Source organism: Solea solea, chromosome 13 (genome assembly GCF_958295425.1).
Source record: "Solea solea chromosome 13, fSolSol10.1, whole genome shotgun sequence".
NCBI classification, from domain to species: domain Eukaryota; kingdom Metazoa; phylum Chordata; class Actinopteri; order Pleuronectiformes; family Soleidae; genus Solea; species Solea solea.
Genome location: NC_081146.1, coordinates 26,990,610 through 27,016,427, shown reverse-complemented (window position 1 = coordinate 27,016,427; position 25,818 = coordinate 26,990,610). Strand labels below are relative to the sequence as shown.

General features: G+C 41.2%; 1 protein-coding gene across 2 annotated transcripts in view; it reads right to left on the bottom strand.

Annotated features, from left to right (window-relative positions):
• Nucleotides 1–25,818, bottom strand: part of otud7b (OTU deubiquitinase 7B) — a 39,511-nt gene that overhangs the window by 6,601 nt on the left and 7,092 nt on the right. The window contains exons 2-10 of one of the 2 annotated variants that reach the window (XM_058648058.1): nt 6,457–6,694; nt 4,790–4,960; nt 4,414–4,641; nt 3,799–3,900; nt 3,287–3,414; nt 1,831–1,937; nt 1,478–1,605; nt 827–976; nt 219–336 (exon numbers count right to left, since the gene is read on the bottom strand). In XM_058648058.1, coding sequence (XP_058504041.1) covers nt 219–336; nt 827–976; nt 1,478–1,605; nt 1,831–1,937; nt 3,287–3,414; nt 3,799–3,900; nt 4,414–4,641; nt 4,790–4,960; nt 6,457–6,541 — 1,217 coding nt within the window. In that variant the 5' untranslated portion in view covers nt 6,542–6,694. The remainder of the gene's footprint in view (nt 1–218; nt 337–826; nt 977–1,477; nt 1,606–1,830; nt 1,938–3,286; nt 3,415–3,798; nt 3,901–4,413; nt 4,642–4,789; nt 4,961–6,456; nt 6,695–25,818) is intronic. The other variant, XM_058648059.1, reaches the window with a different exon arrangement.

Sequence of the window (25,818 nt, the reverse complement as noted above, 5' to 3'; positions counted from 1 at the left end):
ATGTCCATGGTGTGAATGAGGTAGAGCCCCGCCCACCCCCTGTTTTGGCATGAGTTTCTGCTGCTCCATTCATAGCAGGTATTTAGAGTTAATCTCATTGTCAGTGGCAGAGAGTGTCACTAATCTGCAGTCAGGGATCAAACCCTCGACACCAACACTGTCAGTCTGCATCACCTGTGACTGTCTTTATTTTTAACTGGACAGAAAGAAGACGATACCTCGCCAGCATCACGTTGTCTGAGTCATCCTTGCCCCACTCCCAGTCTTTCCCTGGATCCACGGCAAAGTGCAGAGGCAGCATTTTGTGCTCCGAGTCAGTGAGTGGGATCACAACTGCTGGTGGAAACGGGAGGAAAAAAAAAACAACTCCTTCACTTTCTATTTAAAAACACAAACAAATGCAGCCTTCTTATTCAGAGCATCTGAAGTTATCTTGTTAGTTGTGCACAAACATCAGTAAACAGTAGTTCATCATTTCATTCTCATGTTTCAGACTTTAAACTCATTCTGCTAACTTGGTGTCACTGGGCGTACTCAAAAATGGCCATTAGTCACCATTCTCAAATAAACCACTAAGGTCACTATTTAAAAAAGAAAGCTCAGGCACTAAGTGTTCAGGGAGGAAGTGGCTCTTAATGTAGTGCTTACTGCGGCTCGAAACCGTGTTAATTATTCAACGGTTTTTACTTATCAGCTGTTCTGAGGAAGAAGAAGTCACGTAAAAATGTTACACACGTTATTGATTGTTGGCTTTAAAATGTCAGCTACATATTAGAAGGGCCGTAAACAGTGATAACAAAGAGAAATGAATAACATAGAGCACTACCTTGCTCTTTGGGGCCGTCCTTCTGCTCCATAGAGACCAGAGCAGAGAAGTGAGCCTGGTCATAAGCCAGGACGAGCGGAGAGCGATGGCACTTGGCAGCTGGCACCTCCAGCGGCAGGTAAATGCCTCCGAATGGGATGGGAGCAAAGGCTGAGGAAGAACAACAAGGGCATTAAAGACTTTCCTCCAGCACCCGCTGACCAAATAGCCCAGTTAGCATTGGATGCTAGTCATTACATTACTTTAAACTACATGCAGTCTCTGCTTTTACTTAAAACGATCACATTGATGCCAGTAGACAATATTCCTGTTTGCTAAAACAATGCAAATTCAGCTGTCGTTTTTTAAATATCGCCCAGGCCAAATTTCATTCATTCATTCATTCATTCATTCATTCATTGTCGACCGCTTTATCCTCCAAATAAGGGTCCAGGTGACGTCGGGCGACAGGTCGTCTGAAATGAACCACCATTCACTCACATTCACATCTACTGAGTATCCAGTTGTTGTTGTTGCGTGTTCTTGGACTGTGGGAGGAAACTGGACCCGGGGAAAACCTGCTAACTCCACACACAAGTGAACAAACCCAGTCCTCTGCTGTGTGACCATCAAAGATACAGTAAAGGGAAATAAAGTGGTATTGAGATTCACCCTCTCCTCCAGAGTCCCTCAGCATGGTGTCAGCCACCACCACTACAGGCCTTCTGAGAACATGAGCCAGGACAAAGACGTGAAACTCCTCCAGACTCTCATAAACTGGTTCATCTGAGGACTCCACCCTGAGGACGAGAGCAACAGAGCTTCAGGTTATAACACACCACACAGTTTAGACACGTTTCTGATGTTTTTCTTTTAAAACACAGGCGTTAAACTTGTTGTTTCTTATATATAAAGAGTTTGGATTCACAGTCAGGTTGTTCATGAATGAAAACATGAGTGTGTGTGTGTGTGTGTGTGTGTGTGTGTGTGAGAACAGTGACTGCATTGTCTGTGGCAGACCTTACCCGTTGGTGCCGTTGGTGCTGTAGTGTATTCTCGGCTCACTGGACGCTAATTTCAACAGTTCATTCCACTCTTTCTGCCACTCCTCCTCTGTGTACACCAGACCAGACTGAGGTGAAAGGGAAACACACACACACACACACACACAGTTTAGAGAGAGAGTGTCAAATGTCACAGAGGCATGCAGTGGTATAACACAGTGGTCTTATCACAAGGCTACATGCTAACAACTGAGGAAACAGCTTTAACTGGAGGTTTTAAGGTATAGATCAGGGTTTGTGTGGTTGTGCAGCACACGGTGCACACACACGGTGCACACACACGGTGCACACACACGGTGCACACACGGTGCACACACACGGTGCACACACGGTGCACACACGGTGCACACACGCGGTGCACACACGGTGCACACACGGTGCACACACACGGTGCACACACGGTGCACACACGGTGCACACACAGTGCACACACGGTGCACACACACGGTGCACACACACGGTGCACACACGGAGCTGACTGTGTTGCACCGGGACACATACACTCACTCTCAAACAACAACATGGCAGTGGGGACACAAGGATTATTTTTGAATTATTTCAAATTGATGCTTAAAACAGCTGGAAAGTGACGTCTGTGTCACTTCCTACGAGGCGAAACCCTTACACCACAGCCCAGAGAGAAAATCTGTGATTTTCCTTTACAGCACACAAGAGCTGTTCATCCACTACTGCCTACACCAGTGACTTACAATTATTAACCACAGAGGCACACACTTACTACAGAAGGCAGCAGGAGACGAGCAGCTTCTGTGTCCCAGTGAGTTCAAAATGATGATTTTGTCTGGACTTTGGTGCGAGGAGGGTGAGCGCTTTACAAACATCAGTTTCTAGTTGGAAAAACTGGTCTCGCCGTGAATGAAAAAGGTGTCGATTTCCTTGGATGACGCTTTTGATTAGAGGCTAAACGATGTTATGACTTGTATCCCAGCTGGCAGCCATGTGTTCACAGAGCGTGCACATGCAGTACGTGGTTATGGTCCAGCATTTGATTTCAGCTGATCAGTCTCCACTACAACAGCTTGCATTAAACATCTTAATCTGCCTGTAGTTCACTTAATCTGTGGTGGCCTAATGTTTGGTTTGTCCCTCCCAACACAGTTTCATAATGATCCAGTCATTTCCAATACTTATTAACCTGATCTCTTTTCACTGGGATGCAGAGTGAGTCAGAACCTCATGCAAACACACTTTAAAAAAGACTTGAACTAGCACTTTAACTGGAACTCAATGTTCCAGTGTGGTTTGTGTTGTTTTCTTCTCTTTTTTTTAAAGGAAGTATCTAAAGACTTTCCTTTGATCATTTTCCCCGTATACTTTTGTCAACAAGGTCAAAAGTTCACGACATTCCTTGGACACGCGGTGCCGTCATACAGTCATCACAGTCTACAGAACAGACCTCTTTGTTCTGCTGGGTCTGCTGCCACCTCCACCTGCGCTTCAGTGCCTCTCTCTCCATCCCATGATCCATCAGAGCATACAGGGACTTCCGCAGCATCAGGTCCCGGTCATGAAAGCCCCACATGCCTGCAATACAAAACCAAAATGAACTCATTTGCAAAAGTCTTGCATAGAACGTACAATGTTTCTAGAAATACCAAAAAAAGCTGAATTTATTGTTATTATTTGTTGTAAATATTCTCCTGACAAAGGTTAAGTGGTTGAATATTGCGCTCACATGCAGGAGATGCACTACAAACACTGGATCACAGCCAGCACATTAGCTGAAGCGTTATTAATATTCTGGACAAGGACTCCTTTGTGAGCCACAAAGGCTAAGTGAATGTGCATTATGACGTTGTAACAATTACTGCTTTAGCGCACAATAAAGCTGTGCTCATAAATACCCACAGAGCGTGAACCTGCACAGTGTCGGGGTGATGTTTGAAGGTCTTAAAGGTTGATACTCACCAAGTGAGGCTGCGTGTAACAGGCAGTTTCCATCCCCGCTTGTTGCCAGAGGCAGCAGATTCTGACAGTTGGAGACTACTTTTGTCCACCAGTTCAGGCGACCTGCAGACGAGGAGCAAAAACACCACTCATCAGTCTGGATTAGGAATAAAGCGTGGGATTAGATTAGAAGAAAGACTTCAGATACTGTCTCACACAGTTTATATCAACACAGCATTTTAAATCTTGGTCTGTCTTTGCAAAAAGCCAAATGACTGGTCAAGGTGGTCCACTTTAAAGTGATCGGATTAATATGATTACTCCTGTCCACTCACTGTCCACTATCCGTCACATTTTCCTCCTCTTCCGTGTCTGTTTATTGTTCTTTTGTGGAACGGAAACGCAGCTTTAACTTATATGTCACCAAACCAGGAAGTCATGATCAGATCGACTGTTGAGATGAACACAGATCAGAAACGACATTTCTGATGACTCGTATCCACGTAAACAAGATATCGTAGTGTGTGTGTGTGTGTCATGATTTTCTGAACGACTCTCATGGTCCATGTCGTGTGACGGGTGTTCACGCGGGTGTTCACGCGGGTGAATCACGCGCTGGTGTCCGGGTTCCCTCACCCGCATGCTCCAAGGCCACCATCATCGACTGCTCGATGAGATCTCTCTCAATGAAGCCGCGGAAGTCATCTTGGTACATAGTGAGGTCTGGTAGTTGGAAAGTGCACAGAGGCGTGTCCAGAAGAGGCTCACTGCTGCTCCCACCAGTGCTGGAGACATGAGAGCGGGCCAGGGACACGATGGTTGAACTGGCGTGGGAAATGCCCCTGGACAGACGCTTCTCTGTGGCTGTGAGAGGACGAGAGGAGACTGTGAGACACGAGCTCATTCAGAGGCCTTCATAAAGGGCAGTGGCTGTTATTACCTGTTATTTCACATGAATATAACAATAATTAACCACCTTATCAGCACACACGGCAACACTCAACTATCTTACCTTGCACGACCTCATCCTGTCGGTGTAGTATTGGCCGCCCCATACGCGCCATCTCCTTCTCTGGAGGCAGATACGATCTGTCCTCTGCGAAAGAATACGCCAGGTTCCCAGCATGCACCTGTCGAAGCTGCTCAAAGTCACTGAGCGCGGCGGTGAAATCCCAGTTCTTGCCTACGGAGCAAGAGAAGGTGGCAGCGACGTGTTTGAGCAGGAACAGTTTCAGTGTGACCACATAACCAAAATGACACACGCTTAATGAGATTAAATATTCACCACAGGTTGACACAACCACAGGACGCCTTATCTTATGCAAAGGTCAGTGGAACATTCCTTTGGCTCGCTGGATTGTTGTACACTGCACTGCATTTTTAACCCACATTCTAAACTGGAACTTGTGTTGCTGACTCTCGCTATAGAATATAGAATAATATAGAATAAAATACCCTAACAGCGGTCAGTTAAAACGCATAGTTCTAGCTTTTTTGAAGTGCAGTTGCATATAAAGCTGCAAATGTTTTCATAATCGATTAACCTGTCGATTATTTTCTCAATGATCATCAGATCAGAAAATGTCTTGTTTTATCCACAAACCAAAGTTTTTCAGTTTGAATGATTTCTTTAGAGCAAATATTCACATTTAAGAAGCTGAAAATCTGAACATTTGTATTAATATCTAAAAAGAAAACTTGCCACAGCCTTAGTTGTATGTGGTATTAAACACATGATATTCATTTTGAGTCATTTTTAAGACTTGTGATCATGCATATGTTCAACCAGACTCAAACTGGCCGAGGAGCTCTGTACATGTTTGTCAGTTCAGAGCCCAAATTCAGACCAGTGCATTTTAAGATTGATGAGGAGACAGATTTTCTGCTCTCTCGGGTTAAAAGGTGAAGATAAACGATGGGAGAACGACACAAAATGTTGCTCAAAATGCTACCAAGTAGCCACAAGCTAAAGCTGTTTCTGGTCTGTGACGTACAAAGTTGGTGCGAGAGCTCGACATCCTTGAAAAAACATTGTTTTATACTGAAACTGTGACTGCATTTCTTTCACACAACAAACAGCAAACAGCAAAGAGACTGAATAGTTTGCTTATGAGCTGAATTAAGTTTTGTTTGAGGGTTTGAGAGTTCGGCCCCTAACGCTGTGTTTTTCACCGGCGTAGTTGTTTTTTAAATCGGTACAGTCGTAATAATAGCTTTACTTCACAAAATGTGGCCCTCAAAATGCGGGAAATAGTGTTTCAGAGGGTTATAAATTTCCAAATGTGATATTGTGGTGTTTGAAATGCTTTCTTTCGATTCAGCCAGTTAACACGCTGGGCCAGCAGCTCCTGTGACCCTGTGATCCAAAAACCAAGGGTTTTGGTGCAAGAGATTGAACCGTTTCCAAACTTCAGCTTCTGGTTGGAAAAGGCAGTTTTACTAAAACCATATTATTAAGATATCATAGACTTAAATAGATGTAGATTTTATTAGGTGAGTCCCTGAGTTGTCAAACTTGACATATCTCCCTATTATTAATATTCTTTTATATGTAAAAGCTGATTTAAGTCGTTTGGAGTGGACTTAAGCAATTAAGCGTTTAATTAAGAAAATAAAGGTAAATAAAATATTTTATGACAGCACTGGTCTCATGACGGGCAGTGAAACACTCCCACTCACCCTCTAGCAGATCTCTGGCCAATCCTGGTTCAGCTCCAGTGGAACGGACAAAGTCGGATAGGACTGCGTCCATATCCACGGTCATGTGATCATGAATTCAAAAGTGGGCGGGTTGCTTCCAGGTAGAAAAAATTAAGAAAAAAGAAAAAAAAAAAGAGTACTTGCTCTCCTCAAAAGAACAGCAAGGGAGGGGTGAGGGGGAGGAGCACTCTACATCGAACTACTCCACAGGCCACACCTGAAAAGAGAGGACACATAAAGAAGTTAAGGATCAGTAAAAAGCTTAGAGAGGATGAGGGGAATGTTAGAGCTGCAGTGTTTACAACAGTCAATGATATAATGACTTCACACACAAGCCTGTTGTGGCCCAGTTGTTTTTGAACGGGACACCTTTGCAGTCACTTGACCCGCCCATGACAACAGCTGTGGCAAACAAAGGGCTTTCACAGCAGTGTTTGCTCAAATGTTCTCTGAAACCTCATAAATGTCATGTGACCATGACATCATTCTTACGCCCAACTCATTTAATTCTTTGTCTCAAAATGAGTTCAAAATTGAAACTTGAAAGAAGGGATGAAACACTTCCATGATTAATAATTCATAGATAATAGATAGATATAGATATCATTTATTATAGATAGATAATAAATGTGTCTATATTAAGAAGTGATATGTTGATTTTGTGTTGAGTGATAATAAAAACAAGACTATAGCATGTTCAATGTGAAAATGTGTACTTCTTTGCTCCTCTCCCACAGTTAACTGAATATGATTTTTGAAGTTTAGGGAAATGCTACTTGGCATTTACATTTTTTTGGCATTTCATGTACAGAATGAATCGATGAATTGAGAAAATGAACAGATGAATACATTTTGAAATGAATTGTTAGTTACAGCTTACTCCCTTATTTGGAATTAGGGAGGGTTTCGTTCCCACCTATCCACAGGGAAACAGAGACAAATGTATACAATGCTTCTCTTTATCGTTTTGGAAAGGTTTCTCGTAAACACGGCATCGTTTCAGGAAATGCCTCCATCCATATGAAACCCCTAAAATGACTGAAAATGCTGAAGTACACAGTGCATTCAATGTCTACATGAAAACGTAGGGGTGGCATTTTGAGAAAAAACGCTGTTTCAGGGTTCCGAAAACACCATTTCCATGTGGATCAAACACCAATATGATAAAAAAACAAAACCTATGGAGACTCAGTGACACAGATTTGTGTGTCGACAGGCCCAGAGAAACATTATACACTAGTATGTCTATAAAGAGGCCCCTCTCAAATCAATTGGGCAATTTTGCTTGTCAATATTCAATAGCAAATTCCAAGGGCATGCATCCGTTGAGTGTACCTAAAAACAATATCAATCCATAAACATTATCAAGGCTGAGAGGGAAAAAAAGCACAGTCGGCATCAGCAGACCTCTGACACAATCAATGCCAGTCAAAGGGAATAAATCAAAGTGGTCCTGGTTTCAAAGAAATACACAAGAGGCCGACCTAAAGCTAAAAGCCTCTCTTTTGTCAGTAAAGATATTCTGGGGGCACAACACATCTGGACAGTTACAGTTGCCTTGTTCTGGAACACCTGAACGGTAAAAAGCCTGCAGTCAAGCTCATTTTTAAGGTCACCGACGCCCGGTTTTCAAAATAAAACACGTTTGAAAGCACACCTCGCAGCTATGTTTCAGAGACCTATTAATCAGACATAAGCATCTGTACAAAGTACTGTATACATTGGTATCTGATAGTGTTCTGTAAACTAGCTGTACTGTACAATGTTTGAAAAAAATTCAAATTAAAAGTCAGATTCGCTCTTTTAATACAGAATTATTATCAACTTTGAGATGTAATAAATGCATACTTTTCTACGCCCAGAGCTAACTGCTGCCATCATAAAAAGTGCGTTGTTACAGGAGGAGAACATCTTAATAAAGGTCTTTTAATAAAGTTAGAGTTACCACTGGTCGTAGAGCTGCACGAAAACGAGCGCTCACACATTATTGAATATGCTGGTGTTTTTGTTTCTGCTTGTGTTTTGGGACTTGTGTGTGTTTACTGTCCTGCATGTTTTGGGACTTGTGTGTGTTTTCTGTCCTGCGTGTTTTGGGGTTTGTGTGTGTTTTCTGTCCTGCGTGTTTTGGGGTTTGTGTGTGTTTTCTGTCCTGCGTGTTTTGGGACTTGTGTGTGTTTTTTGTCCTGCGTGTTTTGGGGTTTGTGTGTGTTTTCTGTCCTGCGTGTTTCAGGGTTTGTGTGTGTTTTCTGTCCAGCGTGTTTTGTGGTTTGTGTGTGTTTTCTGTTCTGCGTGTTTCGGGGTTTGTGTGTGTTTTCTGTCCTGCGTGTTTCAGGGTTTGTGTGTGTTTTCTGTCCTGCGTGTTTTGGGACTTGTGTGTGTTTTCTGTTCTGCGTGTTTCGGGGTTTGTGTGTGTCTTCTGTTCTGCGTGTTTCGGGGTTTGTGTGTGTTTTCTGTCCTGCGTGTTTCAGGGTTTGTGTGTGTTTTCTGTCCCACGTGTTTTGAGGTTTGTGTGTGTTTTCTGTCCTGCGTGTTTTGGGACTTGTGTGTGTTTTCTGTCCTGCGTGTTTCGGGGTTTGTGTGTTTTCGTTTCTGCGTGTGTTTTTGAATCTGCAGCGTTTGTGAATATGCAGCTCATTTCTTAACCTGCATGTGTTTTGGGTCGTTGCAGTGCGTTTGCCCATATGAATAAAATTGAATTGAATGTATCGAGTTGTGAACAGTATTTACAACTTGATTTTACATGTGCATCCAACGTGTAACATGTAGTACACATGGATAATAATAACTATATTCTTTGTGAATGTCTCTGACTGTGTGCAACTGTGCAATGGTAACAATGATCCATACATATTATTTTTTTTAAACTACCTACAGTCATCTATTCCCATCGCTCCCGTGTCTCATTCACCACACAATGTTCCTGCCTCATCCATGACTCAGTGAACTCTATTCCACTGCCTGGTGAGTCACGAGTTTACTCTTCTTACACCTCGCCATCGTTCTCTCGCTTCAAGCTTTCCCTACCTCCCTCAGATGCTCAATCATTATTAAAAGGCACTCGAGCAGGGGGGAAGAACACACTTCAGCACCAAAAAGGCCTTTCTCAGCCAGCAGTGTGTTTCTAGCATTTTCTCTGGCCAACAATAGCGCTCCACTAAAAAAAACAAAACAAGACAAAACAGTGGCTGTGGAGTGAGTGTGTTGCTATAGGTACCAATGAAATGACATATGGAAATATGTTTTCTTCTCTGAGGGAAGATTTCACCGTTCAAAACCACAGCAATTAGCACAGGAAGGACTAGAGGCAACAACCCGTGGATTTGTTGATGGACAAAAATTGAATCAGCAAATATTCTGTTCACTGAATATTCACTTTGGTATTTTATTTTAAAACTAAAATGAAAAATTTAATCCAAAAAACAACACGTGACTAGGACTGGGCGATACATTGATGATGAGACAAGACATGGTCTTAGATTTTGGATATTGTCATATCATGATGAAGGTATCTGTGATGACCTTTAATCATCATAGTAAACATTATATATTAAATCTAAAGTATATATTGATTTAAATAAAAAAAAACAGCGAATCAACAAAAAAGCCCCTTAATAACGCAAACCTAATTATTTGCATTATATCAGAATTTGACCATATTTATAGGCAATTTCATTGTGTCCAACACACGCTTAACATTAAAAAGCCAAAGAAATGGATTGTATTGTATCGTCACTTTGAGAAGCACAGACATTTTAAAAGAAAACTTTTATGAACCCAGAGAAACAGCTTCTCATCCCCATATACCTCGTATATATAATGGGATATAGCCTAAAAATATAAGCCATATTGTCCTAGCCTTACAGAAATATTGATTTATTGATTGATTGATTGATTGATTAATTTATATGCCACCTTCTTGCCCCTTCTTGATTATGGAGATAGCATTTATATGAATGCCTCTGCTCAATCTCTCCTCTTGCTCATGGGGGCGCTAAGATTCATGACAGGCTGTAGGCCCCAGTCCGGTCAGATGCCTCAGCTTGGTCTCAAGCCCACGGTCCATTTGTATGCAGAGCTCTAGTGATTGTCTTCTTTGAGACTACAATTCCTGACTTGGTGAAGTCATTCACTCGTGTCTTGGCAGTTGTTCAGGGCTCTTCAGACACGTCTGTGAAATCTTTCGCTTCCAACCTCTGCCAGGCTCGTTCTGTATCACGTGACTCTCTTTGAATTTCTTGATAATGCTTCTCACTCCAGTTCTTGACACTTGGAAACGCTGAGATAACTTTGTGTGTTCTTCTCCTGCGTTGTGACCATGGACAATCCTCTTTCTGAAGTCGAAACTGATTTCTTTTGTTTTTGGCATGATGCTTTCTCAAGTGACAACTCAAACCCTGACTGAAGAGTTTATACTGCGTGGATTTGGGAGATAAGCCTGAGTTTTAACTTGATTTTAAGATTTTTGAGCATTACAAAGTTAAACACATCATTGCACAACAGTAGTTTGTGCTATGGCTCAATAAAAGGTTCAGTTCTTAAGGGGGCTAATTCATTTTGACCGTGGTAGTCTTTGTTTTTTTGTGGAATAGTTGATTTTTTGTGTGCAAATTCAAACAATGGACGTATGTAATAAAACTAGGATGTTTAAAAACCTGTGACTCTTTGCTCTGTTTAACAGCACTTAGGAAATACCTTTAAAACAATGACATTTTTATAGGGGGGCTAATAATTGTGTACATGTTACATACTCAGGTCAGTCATAGCTTCCGTTCCCAGGACTTCATCACTTTCACGGTCCACTCTGTCCACACAGAGCTTGGCAAAAACAGATTTTCCTGGAACCTGGAACAAGCTTCAGGTTCCAGTCTCAGCTTGATTCCCTTAGCAGATTTTAAGATTCTTTAAGAGTCACTGGAGAGGACTTGCTTTGGGAACTTGCTCCTAATATTTCAATCTGTTTATTCACTTGACATTTTGCACATCATCCCTTTATTGTGTTGTGCTGTTATGATTGTCCTCGACAGGTCTCTCTCGAAAATGAGATCCCGCGTCTCAGTGGGATAACTTGTATAAATAAATAAAAAATATTGTGATCTACAGCGAACTTGAATTAAATTATTATAAAAAGGTTTATTGTGAGACTGCAACAAAGTGAAGACTCCTCTGCTCATCCCTCCATTTCCCAGGCACTCCAGGGTAAAGTACATATAAAAGGCTCATTCTAAGGCTACACAAAGCAAACTATTTTCATTTATTAAATAAATTATTAAACACTTATACAGACATACCTCTGGGTAGTATATTCAGTCTGAGTCATGACTGACGAACCCAGCAGAGCTACTGTCAAACTGCATCATTAAAGATGTCACCTAGCCTTTGGTTACATCATTTAAAAAGAGCTCCTTCAAACTACTTGATCTGTGTGCAGATGACAAAGAACGCTCCATCCATATTAGCATAACAGCTCTGAAAACTTATGCACACTGGATATGTGTGAACAGGATGCTGATTCTCTCCTCTGCAATTATTTGCTTCAATTCAGAACAAACTCAAGTTAGTACTTTGGAAAAAAGAGAGAGAGAGAGAGAGAGAGAGAGAAAAGCAGTGGTGCACAGTAAGAAGAGGGAGATCTGCTCTGGGACAATGATGGACAATGATGGAGTAAACCTGAAAGTATGTTTCAGCCCATTCTGACTCAAAATGGACAATAGAGCACAAAAACCCTGTAGCAGAAAAAAACTCAAACCTCATAGACGGGGACTTGTGTTATTAAGTGTTGTGTACTTTGACAGATTCTTAACAATGACACAAGGCATTAACTTGTGAACAGTGGTATCATTATGGGGTGTGGCGTGTGGGATGTAGATCCACTGCCTCACACATACCACTGTGACAGACACTACAGTAAAACCTCAAGAGCTGTTGACACATGGACAGTGAATACAAACAAGTATGGTTTTAAATTTTAAAATAACTGGAAGGAAATGTTTCAACATTGCAGCTTATTAATAATGATTGGCTTTGTGAAGTGTGGTTCTTGTGTTACAACATTCAACACAAGGCTATCTAACAGATAAAGCAGCAAACATATTAAGATATTAATGAGACATATTCATTTTGTTAAGGGTGTAAAATCTGTTGTTCAACTATTCTTGCACCCCTGCAGCTAATCCAGAGGTTTGTTTAATAATTACTGTTGTTTAGATAGAAATACTGACATATTAACTGACATCATCAGGCGCCAGTGAGCCAGGAAAAACAGTGAGAGGGCTGTGAACAGAATGTACCAACACAGAAAAACAAAAGACTGCCTGTTATCACTCTGGGCCAGAACATCAGCCGTTCCTGTGTGTCCACCATCATACATCTCAGATAAAGTCACATGGGTCTCCTTCAGAAACAACAACATATTAATGCCACAAAGCTTCTAAAGTTATACTGCATTGTAATCTTCAATTATTTATGTATTTATTAGCTGAAGAACGAACTAGAGGGCATGTCGGCAAGTCAGATGAACCTAAATGGTACATGTTACCTCATAGGTCAGATACAGATACAACAAACTCCAATATCCATCGATATCAGTTCACAGCACATTTAAGCTGATTCATTTCAAGCTATTTCAAATGCAAAATTCTTTATCCGTGTGACAAGATATTCTGCTCCTATAGAGAAGAAATAATTAGCCCATAAAATCACTCAGTTAAATATGTATGTACAATATAAGAACCTTAGGATATATAGGCGTTTGGATTGTATCTCATTTGACATCTTTCTGTACCGAGCACTCCACAATGAATTACAGTAATGTGAGCAGATGTAATTATTTACCTCCACCAGTGATGTCATTGAGTTACTCTGTGCAACCACGGCAGCCTTGATAGAAGTGTCTAATGTGAGCTAGCTACCATGTGACTCATGGTAGATAAGTTAAAGTACATAGTACATACTGTATATTAGGAGGAAGATTATCAATAATAAATTGATAAATCATAAAAAGTGTAATAAATTGTGGTCCAGAAAAATGGATAAAGGAAAAGTATAAGAATGAACGATATTGGACTTTTTGCCAACATCTGATATGCCGATAAATCAAGAGCACTTGAGCCAATAACGATATAAATGTTTTTCCCTAACTGTGGAAGTCATTTAGTTGTGAATTCTGAATACTCATGTTTCAGCACATGCAGATATACATTTGTTTCATTTAACAGGATAAATATACATTAAAAAAAATAATTTGGTGGGGGCACGAGAAGACACAATTTAGTCTGTCTTTTAGTCTGAGAATGAGCGAGAAATTGTTGTTCAGATGTGTTCTTTGGCCTAAATGCTCTGTTCTAGTCTATGTTTTTCTACATAGGGAAATAGTTTGATTGCACTGTTCAGAAACAACTGAAAATCTACTGTTCAGAAAGAAATCAGTTGCTAAAAATCAATGTTAAAAAGTGTGATTGTGACTTTATTGTAAAAAAAACTCCCACCAGGAACCCAGTTTTTTGTTTGTTATTTATTTTTTATTTTTTTCATTTGGTAAAAAATAAGACACAGGAGGAGGTCTGGAGTTAGAGGACGCGTTCTCCTGTGTGGGAGCATTTTGGATTTCATGTTAACTAAAAGTGGTGGATAAAACCGCACCCAAAACCGTGATACAAACCGAACCTGGGATTTTGTGAACCGCTCCACCCCTGCTTACAAACAATATTACATCTTCTGTTCTGTTAAAAGAGACCGACACCAGAATAATATTATTATTATCATATATTATTAATAATATTATCAACAAAAAATCAGCTAAAGTTACACACTGTAAGTTTTAAATGTCACACACCCTCAAAATAGTTTTAGTGGTATTACGACAATGCTGGACAGCCAGTGAGATAAATAAATAAATAAATAAATAAATAAATAAATAAATAAACCCCTCCCTGTATCCATGAAAGGCCGGCTGTGTGTGTGGATTAGCAGCTAACATGAGCAGCGGTGCTGCCAGCGTGGGGCAGCCAGTGATTTGTGTCTGGGATGGCTGAGTTTTTGTCTGGCAGCAGGGCTTATGTAACAGAAGCTGCTGACAACACGTGGGCGCTGAGCAGAGGGAGAATGGCTTGGATCAGTGGCAGAGAACAGGGAGGTCACGCACAGTCCGCCGTGTCAGTGCGAGCTGGACTGAGAGGGTCAATTCACTGCTCGACACAACAGGACACAACACGACCTTCAGATTATTTATGATGGAAAAGATTTTAATCCTCGTCTTCTGGAATCCATGCGCCCACATTCATGGCATCACATGCGTCGTCTACGGGAGAAATAGTTCTTTCCTCTTGACCCGCGAACAGCTGAGCTGACATGAGCCGACGACAGCGGGAGGATATCAGGATCCTAAGTTTTTAGCTTGAAGAGTTCAAGAACGGAGCTCATGTGAATGCTTGACCTTAAATTGGTTCATCACGTCTTGTGAAATTGAAGTGAAGTTGTATTGCATGTATTTGTATAACTGTGGAGTTGATCACAGCTCTGAGGCGCTGGAAAAGGCAACAATTGCTTGGATTAGATCTTAGAATCAGGCATAAGAAAACATTCATTCACCAACAACACACTGCACACACTCTCATTTTCTCCTCCTATTTTTAATTAAATGAATGAATCATCAATCTAGACTAATCCCAAAAGTATATTGAATTTAATTTTCACTTTCAGTCTCCAAGTGTTTTTCTATCAACACTCTTTCTATCATTTTCAACGTCTCTCCCCGTCTTTGTCTTTGTCTTTGTGAGGTCGGGCTCACTGGGAACAAGCTGGTTTGGACTGAAGTTTGGACCAAATGATTTCTGCCAGAGACATTTGTCCCAAAGAGACTTTCCTTTCCAAAAGGCAGGGTTTAATATAGTGTACATAAATTGTATTTGTATGCATTATATATATATATATATTTCTTTTCCATTACACAGTTCTAGCACTACTTGGCTTGATCGATTGTACTTCATCAGTTTAAGTACCTCTTGTATATACATATACCTGCTCTGGGGAGTTTCCAAGTGAGCTGGGTTGATAGTAAATGTGACGTCAACAGAGTCCCTGCCACTGATTAGACAGAGATTATCGTCACTGGAAGAGTCATGAGCGCGACGTCCGACACAAGAATTAAACTGAACAACGCTGAAATGTAGATCAGTTAAAATGAACTAAAAATCCTGAAATATGTGTTAATCTCCAACATTTAGAAAGGACATTTCTCAAATCTCAAAATATAGGAGTCTGGTGTATTTAGTGACAGCACGGCTGAAAGCTGGCGATTGTGAGCTCAATCATAACCCGATCAGCAACCGGTTTCAGTTCAGTGACTGTCAGACAGAGTCTTCTTTCATAACTACTTTCATTTCCGTTTATGTATGAAAGTACATGAAAACATTTCTGTCTTTATCATCACTGTCTTTATTGCTTTTGAGTCCACAAAGAGAGGCTTAAGTAGTGTTTTTCCCAACAGGCAGGTTTGAGCCTGAAGCAGTTACTGACTGCTCAGAACTAACCCTCACAACCAATAAAACGCATGGCATGCAAAATGTACGAAAGACAAATATTAGGCCTTAAATAGGAGCCGTGCGTGCGTGTTCTATGCTGTGTGACTGCGTGTGGTGACCACATTGAATAAGGCAGGTCGGGACATGTCTGAAAAGAGAGTAACACGGTCCCCAGCGTGCGCTTCCATAAACTCTGTCACTTAATCGTCTTCCCTGGTAAACTTCCAATGTGTTCCAATTATGGCAGCAATCGACTAATCATTTATTCATCTATTGCTGAATGAATCACCCACTATTTTGATAATCAATCAGTTTGAGTGTTTTTAAAATAGTTTGTCTGATTTTTCAGGTTCTTAAATTTGAATATGTTGTGGTTTCTTCGCTCCCTTATACTCGGGACCATCTGCCCTGTGAAAAACATCATCCTAGGATGACAGTTAATAAGTGGGAATTTAGAGAGACAATGTAGGGAAATGTTTGTCCACATGAGTAATGCATTTGAAGTCTGAATAAGTCTGGAGTTATGAAAGATGTCAGTCTAAGTACTTTAAATGTCTGCAATAGGCATAGTTTACTCTCTTTAGAAACCACAGACGCAGGCATAAATAAACTGTAGCAGTATTTACTTCTCTGTGACTCAACAGCCCGTGTTTGAGTTTGAAATTCCTCCAGGAAAAGGGCTGTGGTTTACTGTGAACTATTTATCACGGCAGATACTCAACTAGTGAAACAAACCAGAAATGGAAGAATAACAAAGGTGTGGTGAGACGGCCGTCCTTAAACTGTCTTTATCTGTGGAGTGGTGTAATCTGGTCACTGACTGAGCCCACTCAGCCTACACTGACTCATTATATAACACGACAACGAGCAGATCAGTGACCTGCGGCTAAGGAGCAGAGGAAGCCCTATTTATAAATCTTCAAAACCAGGCTGATTAAAGCTTGAAATCATGTACAGCAATAAATACTGAGTGGTGGAGCTTAAATTACTTTTAGTTCTAATAAATACTGTCCAGTTGTAATTATTGCATGTTCTAGCTAATTAAAAAGTAGCCCAAACCTGCAACCTGTGCCAACGGTGGTAAATTCAACTTGAGTTGCATTAGTAATGCATTCGAAGGGGGAGTTTGCCTTTGAAGCAGAAAGACATCGTACATTATACTGTCAAATTGTTTACTTTAATCCAAACAAATCTTTTCGTGAACCCAACCAAGATCCCTTGGTTTGATGCCTAAACGTCCAACAGAAAGCTCTGAAGGCAACCGCCCCTTCGTTGTTGTTTTAACGATGTGTGAAATCACAATATCCAGCTTGTCGAAGTCACTTTGTAAGAACCAATCAAAACAGGCCACACATTCACTGCATGATCAAGCCTAGTAGCTCAGACTGCGGCGCATGTGCATTGAGAACACACGCCGTGTCCACGCTTCACAACAACTAACCAAGCTAACGCAGCTGCATGTAGGGCTGAAGTTAAGTTAATCCACGTCGTTAGATTTAATAGCTAAACGTGGATCATCCTCACTCGCATGGAGGCGGTTTGACTTTGAAAACACTGATGTCACTCAAAAGACGGCAATCTGCAAACTATGTGGGAAAGCGGTTGTCGTCAAAGACAGCTCGACAACGAATATGTTTCACCGTCTGTGAATTAATCACCGCACAGAATGTGAAGAATATGAAAAGGTTCGGCAGTTAGTGGTCAACCACGAGCGGCCAGCTAAGGTACCGACAAGAAAACACACACAGCAGACTTTGGTGTATCCACATTCTCATGTTAATGAACTACAAACTGACACTTTTCCCCTAAAACAGCAGGTTTATTAGGTTTATTTATAAGGTAAGAGTGAATATCTGGCCACTTGCTAATATCATCTACCCGATCTTTTATAGAAGCTGGGTCAGGCAGACTAACGCTGTCGGCTAGTACTAATCTATTTAGTTATTGTTGGTGGTGCTTAACCGGCAACAAAAGAACATATAGAGAATTATTCGGTGGAGGACCGTGGACATATAAGGTCTTCGCTTACTGTTGTGACGTTTTCTGACCCTAAACTGCGCTCGCGTTCTTGCTGGGCTTGGAATGTGTGTATACAATGAAAGGGTCTATAGTTCATGGTATAAATGTGACGGCAAACAACACAAAATGTAGAATTTCTTCAGTATGCATGACTTCCTGTTGATGCTGCCTCATTAATTCTCCCCTGACCAGTGCACTTGGGGGAGACAGATATTCTCAGTTGCTATTGGTTTACATCTTTGAAATCAATACAGTAAATTACAGAGGGTCTATTTCCCTGGACAAAAGGAGCTTTGGTAGAACGCTGGTGACTGAAGGAAAGTGCAGTAAAACAGAACATATACACAGCTGCTGACATGTTAATTATAGGAACTAGTGGACCGTTTCAAGTCCATTAGCTTGAAAAAAATATGCTTCTTTGTGTAAATCCAAGAAAGCTTTTGTCCTAAGTGGAGCAAGTGATCCTGGTACAGCAGCAGCATGGACTGGTTATCTTCTTCCCAAATAAGGACACAGACTATCTATCGCCACTTGCCTTGATTTGCATTCTTCCAAGTGCTGAAGAATAACTTTTAACCAAAAATTTGAAAAGAAAAGCCTCATTATACGTAAACCACAGCATGTTTCCTGTAAGTACACTGTAAATAACATATAACAAACACACACCAGCACTGATGATCGCTTGACTGCCCACTGTGGGCGTCTGTGTGTGTAATGCAAAAGAAAACACCAGCCCGAATGCACACACACACACACACACACACACACACTGCTGATGTCAGAGATTCCACACCACGCCTGCCCTCATGGAGGCCATGCCACTGCAGCGGGTCGAGTGCAAAAGCTGTCCAGTCATCACACAAAAATCTGCCAAGTCTAACCTCCCTCCCTCCCTCCCTCCCTCCCTCCCTCCGTCTCTCCCTCCTTCCCTCTCTCCTAGGCTCCCTGTCTTTGCTTGTTGGCTTGGAAACATCCAAACCTGATCCATGTTAACTCAGCAACCAGCTCTTTTCTGTGCAGGAACTCAGGGCAAAACAAAGTGAAGAAAACACGATCGAGAGACTGATAATGACTTTAGCCTCAGTTAACTTGTCTGAAGCATATAATGTGCCTAAAAAACATCGATCTCTGACTAACAGTAGTAGTGAATGTGTTACTGCAACTATCTGAAATCAATCTAATGTTAAAAAACAAAGAATAAGTTGCAACTCAATAAATAAGACATCATTACTTCAATTATTTAAAATAATAATCAAAATAGTTAACGATTACATTAGTAATTGTTTATTAACAAATAAAATAAAATAATAATGTGTTTTTTTAATAATAATAACTAAAACAAGCTCTCTGATTTTTCAGCTTCTCTAATGTGAATATTTCATGGACCATACAACTAATTGATTCATTCATTATAAAAGTAATCCGTAGCACATAGTTCACCATAGATGATTGCATGGGTTATAGGTAATGCATGTTTTTATGGACCTGAAACATCGACCTCAGGGATAAGAGCGATGATGGGTGCGGTGTGAGATTGTTGGTGTCTCTAAACCAGAGCGATATGAGCTGTGAACAATTCATCACCTAATCTCTGGGTTGCCAGAATTAGAGCAACGTCCTCTTTCAGATAGTCTAAAAATAATCTGCTCATAATCGCAGTTTAAACATAGAAACGCTGAACTTTGCAGAGTTCAAAAACTGCCACCAACTACCATTTAAGTGCAGTCAGGGACAAAGTGCCCCAGTGAACGCCTAATGCCTCAATTAAAGACAATCTGCTCATCTGTTCTCTTAGTGTGAGACCCGAGTGCCCGCCCATTTAGGCTTAACTTTCATTAACAAAAAGAAAGAGCTTTCTCTGAGGCCAAACTGTCTTTACAAACACAGCAGCACAGCAGTCAGGCTGGGTTACAGGAGAACTTAAGAAAAGCTCTGATGCTTCTTTTCTACACAGCTTTGTGTCTGTGACCAAAAGTGCATTCATTCCTATGGCAACCAGTCGCAAACCTCTCCTCCATTGTCAGGAATTAGCCTCATGTACTGGAAAAAATGTCCGTTTGCAGTGGATTTTAGACAATTTCAGAGGTGTAAAAAATAAATCTGGTAAAAATCCTCAAATATTCTAAACTGATTGAAAACGTCCAAAAATTGTTGTTGTTGTAAAAAAAAAAAAGAAGGCTTCAGTTTTACAAATGAGCCAAGGTATGTCATACACTCACGTGTAATACACACGATACAAGTTCAGCTTCAGTAAAACAGATGTGTTCTTGGAGTTGCCGGTGTTTACGTTGCCTTTTTCAAATAGAGAACCTCTCTCTCTCAGTTTATTCATTTTGAAAAGGAAATCCATTTTTAATTAAATTGTGACAAGGAATCAGAAGATTGACACCACGAGACAATATCCACTCTGTGTCACAGGAAGTTAAACTAGGACTGCAACCAACAATTCTTATTATTTTTGATTAGCTATCACATGGAAAGCCTCATCTGTATTAATGTGCAGGAGTCTGGTCATTTTACAGTGTGTAACCATTGTATCAGAGACATCTCTGATACAATGGAATATAAACCTACTGTAAGTGTGGAGAGAAAACAGCAGTGTGACCTTTCATGCTTTTCAGTCAAGAAGCACAGAGGAGACTTGTAAACTGTTCCAGGGCCAAAGCGTTTGGCTGGCATTTAATTGCAATCAGCTTCAACAGCATGCTGCTTGGCTTCAGCATTCATTTTACATTCTCATTGTTTACTCGCAGGGATTTTTTATTCTACCTCTTTGCAGCAGTGTAATATATCTCAATTGAGTCCCTAGTGTAAATAAATAAATAAATAAATAAATAAATAAATAAAAAACGTACTTTTAGGACACAACCTGCGCCTCTATAGGTTAAACTACAGATATGTTTGCATGATCAGAACACAAGTGCATGTTTCTATGGAACATGAAACGTGTGTGCCCAATATTCAGATGACAGTGTCACAAAAACGAGGATGTGGTCGGAACAAGCCACCGTCACGACCGACTGTGACGTCATGATCAGACCTCATGATCAGACGGGTCCAGACAGAAACGACGACCACTGCAGCAGTGGCAGAACAATTACTGGAGCACACTGTGCTGTTGAGCCACTTTCATTAACCACATTTAACCACAACAGTCCTGGATGAGAAGCTGCAAATCTGGTTCAGGAAAAACTTTGATTCATTGAGTGCTTGAGTGGTTTCCTTCATTCCAAGTGGAACTCAAATGGGAAGCATTAGCTACTGAGAGTGTTTATCAAAGTGTCTGAGACGTGACATCATGGTGAAGCAAAGATCCCTGAATAAACTTGGTCTAAAGTTCACTGGAATCCTGCACAATATTACCACGGCTTTAAAAAAACAAACTTGTTTTTAGGACATGAAGGTTTCACATTTGTACTCCAGACAAAGCTTTTACCTACGACCAGACACACGTATCAATACAGCAGTGGCAACAACTATTTATAATCAGGCTTACACAGACCTTTCCTCTTCAACAGGATGTCTCGGTTGAGAACAGCATGATTTATGGACCACAGGTCTATGATTCTGCTTGAGATAGCTTTAGGTGAATAATTTAAACACTTAACCAAAATGACCACAAAGAGTCTAAAGGTAGAACCATTAATGGGTCTGGTCCGGCCAATAAATCATGACTAATCTTGTGTATCATTTATTATTATTATTGAACTGTTATTCCCATTCCCAAGCCCGGATAAAAGGGTTGTGTCAGGAGGGGCTGAAAAAAGCAACTGATCCACCATGGAGACCTGTGGAGAGGGAGAAGCTGAAAGAAAAAACCCAGCACGTGACAGCTTTTTACTTCTGTCTGGGTCTGGTCACCTTTTCCTCTATGGAGCTCCAGCTACAGTTTCAGAATAAATATTTTCATGACACCACCGTAAAGATCCATCCATCTGTTTGCGCTTTATCTTGACTGTCATAAAACCTCGCCGCTGACGCCCCCTCCCTCCCTTCCCCTCTCCTGGCCATGTGCATTTGTTTTCACCAGAGCCGGCCAACACAAGCCATGTGTCGGCGTTCATTTAGCATGCTTCTTTGTTTTTAAATTCAAAATGTTAACTCGTGTGCGGTCAGACAGTCGTTTCCTCTTCCTCACTTTCACCGACAACAGTTTTCTCTGCTACTGCTGCCTTGGTCTCATAGCCGGTATCCATAGGTGTTGTGTTGTGTGTGTTAGGGCTGCAACAACTAATCGAATAAATCGATTAAAATCGATTGTTAAAAATGTTGGCAACTAATTTAACAATCGATTAGTTGGGTCTACGTTATTACACTTACAGTTGCTACCCCCTAATGTGGGGCAGTACGCCAACCAAAGCCATAAGCAGTAAGCGGCATTTAGCTGGATGCCCACCACCGTAATAAAAGAAGAAGAAGAAGAAGAAGAAGAAGAAGAAGAAGATGAAGAAGAAGAAGAAGATGAAGAAGAAGAAGAAGAAGAAGAAGAAGAAGAAGAAGAAGAAGAAGAAGCCGTGTGTAGCTCCCGTGATTCTGGGAGTTTGTAAAATGGCGAACACAGCAGAGAACAACATGAGCAGAAAAATGTACGAACCAAGTCGTGAAAAGTACGGGAGAACGTTACGTGAACGCCTTCAAAGAACAGCTTTAGAACAGCTGATCTCGCATGGCACGACAGCATCAACAACATCGCTGCATGAGCACCTGGAGAGGAAGAAATCGATTATCAAAATAATCATCAGTTGCAGCCCTGGCGTGTATGTAGTGCTGCGAAGCAATTTGTGTTTCTCGAGGGACCTGAGACTTCACAAAACCTCCTGATTCTGAGGACTCCGGGTCGGTGGCCCTGATCTTGCAAGGCTGATTTTCCACTTACAGACAGCAGGGGGAGTGGAGACAGCCCCCAATCTTCCCACGACAGGACATTTAAGCATCACAATGACTCTGAAGCTGGTTAAATTAGGGTCAACGATCTGTGTAGTTTTGCTTTCACAAGTAAACGAGTATATAGAAGCAACTGCATTGATTCAAACTGTGATTTTGATGTGAAACATTTTCAGCCCGAGTCATCACTGTAGTCTTGTTGTCTCATTATCTGTCCATGTGTTGACAAGGCTTGTTATGCAGTCTATTAAAGGCAGCCTCAGAGGTTCCTTGTTGGAGCCTGGGGCACACCACAGCAGTCAGTGCTCATTTACGCTCACATTAAGCGGACTGCCTTGGAGAAGGCTACATGGGACCATTAAGTGACATTCCACAGAGACTTGATTACATTGTGGCGGACACCTGCGTCAGCAGAAAATCAAGTGCCGGTATCTGAGACTGCTGCAGAGCAGTCGATGAGAAGTGCTGTTCTGACAGCACAGATGAAGGGTCTGAGTCCGACTGGGAAAGTGGCCTCAGACAAATTCACTCTACTTAGTGAACACAAGGCGTTGGTTTCAATATTCCCGGAAAACTGCCAATTTATACTCCACACTGTGTGGGCGAGAAGTCCCTCATTCAGCTCCAATAGTCTGTATTTATCAATTTATAGCCCTGTGGAAGAAACACAAGCCTCTGCATCCATCTCAACACTGCCAACATATCCATTAGCAAAGTGTGAGGAAATTCAACAGCCAGTTACATAAATCTACATTAATTAGTACGATGATAAGAGAATAGCACGATGGAAATGTGTTGCAAAATAAATCCAGCGTAGTCCTAATGATACAGGACTAGACTGTCACATTAATGCGAGAACCAACATATTGATTTGTTTGTACGGCAGTAACACGTTCCAGAACCAGAGAATTTCAATTTAAATCAAATCAATCATTAAAACTGAATCATGTATGTTAGTGGACAAAACAACACATTGCAGAACATCATCATTTTTCAACATGCACTGACATTTTTTGGACCAAACAACTAATCGAGAAAATAATCGGCAGATTAATCAACTATATACCGATAAAATAAAATGTTTTAGGTTTGACAGTGATGGTTAACATAATTCACATTTGGAAGGTGAGATGACTACTTCCTCAATTCACATATCGACCCTTAAGAAATACAAAGTTTGACTCAGGATGTGATATTTGAGTTCAACAATTCCACTTTTTTGTACCAAAACCAACACGGATCAATGTTCAAATGTCGACCGCTAAGTCAAAGTGAATGTGAAGCCAACTAAGCCTTGCTAAAGCCAGCGGCTAAACTGGAGCCATTCTCTGCAGGCAGGCAGCACTAATGCTCATGCCAATCCCCACGTGCTGCAGGCCAGGCCATGTACACAGCACCGCGGGGCCACTCCACGTCACTCCCTGTGTGATGTCATCCTGGGTGACAGGCTCCTCTTCAGAGCTGGATGTGGGATTATTCTTGCTCTCATGGATAAACAGGGCAGGGCAGGAATGACTGGTGTCTTTTAGTTTATGCAACCAAACCTTTGTCCACGTATGAAAGAAGAATCTAAATCTCATTATTAAGCAGCGATAACACCCTGAAATAAACAACAACATAAACAACAAATAACCGAGTCCATCAACTGTGGGTTTCTGTAGGAGTTTCTTAAATGTAAACATTTTCTGGTTCTCTTGCATGTTTATTTTAGTCAACTAATCTATCTTTGGGCTTCACGTATCAATGACATAACATATTGACCTACTACATGACATACAAAAGCAATAATTAATGTTAAAACTTGAGTCATTTGTTTAGTCCCTAAAATGTCAGAAAATGTTGAAAAATGTTCTCAAATGTCTTGATTTGACCATTTTTCAGTTAGTTAGTAAGTGTTTAAATCCTTGTAATTTGTGGTTTGGATGATTGACTTTAATGTCATAATGTAATGATATGAAGTAACAGCTGTAAAGTAAAGAGTCTGAGCGGGTACTTGTAGTGTAACTTCCCCTCCCTGTCCTGTATGTGGAGGGAGGAAAGGTGACATGAGCATGAAGTAAGTGATACTTCAACTCAAACAGCAGCTCCCATTACCATGGCTTCCCTTGTGGGAGTGGCATCTCATGCTCTATGGTATCAAGGGCCGCTTGGTTCATATGTCTATTTATTATCATTCTAACCCACTTTACTGTATGACAACAATGTGAACTTTCTACATGTAATGCTCAAGCATTCACAACGTGCTGCACACTGTGAAGCCGCCGCTGGCACACAGGTACGTGTCTCACTTCACCGCGTCTCTCCACCCTGACACAAACAGTCCTGGGCACAGGCTGGTTGCTGTGTCACAAGACTGGCAGGCAACCAGCCACGCCGGAGAGGGCGGGGTCTGCGCAGAGTTTTATGAGTCCTGTCTGGACACAGAGGCCTCGCAGAGACAAGCCACCTATTGATCCCCATCTCACTGTGGCAGTGTAGGAACCAAGGTGGGGTTTTTTCTCTCTTTCCTATCACATCTGTTCCTGTGCTCATGAGCAGTGCTGCTTACAACACAAACACATGGCAGCATGGAAGGAGGGTCACAAAAAAGAGAAAGAAAGTTGAATTCCACAGTAAAATGAACCTGCCACAAACACTAAAACCATTGTCAGTGGTGTGTTGTTCACCTCTGCCTCACACATGCTTTATTTTTATCTGTGTGTGAGCTTACAATTATGCATCTTTTATTTCAGTCTCTCGAACAATCGATCGTTCAATTTATCTGAATAAATTAATAATATTATGTGCTATTCAAAGATGTAAAACATAAGGCTGTGTCTGTGTCTGTGTTTAAAATGTTTCATCAGATATCATCAGTGGCTCACAAGTAAAGATCCCCCAATATGACTAAGGATCAAAACAACATCTTCATTTCTATACG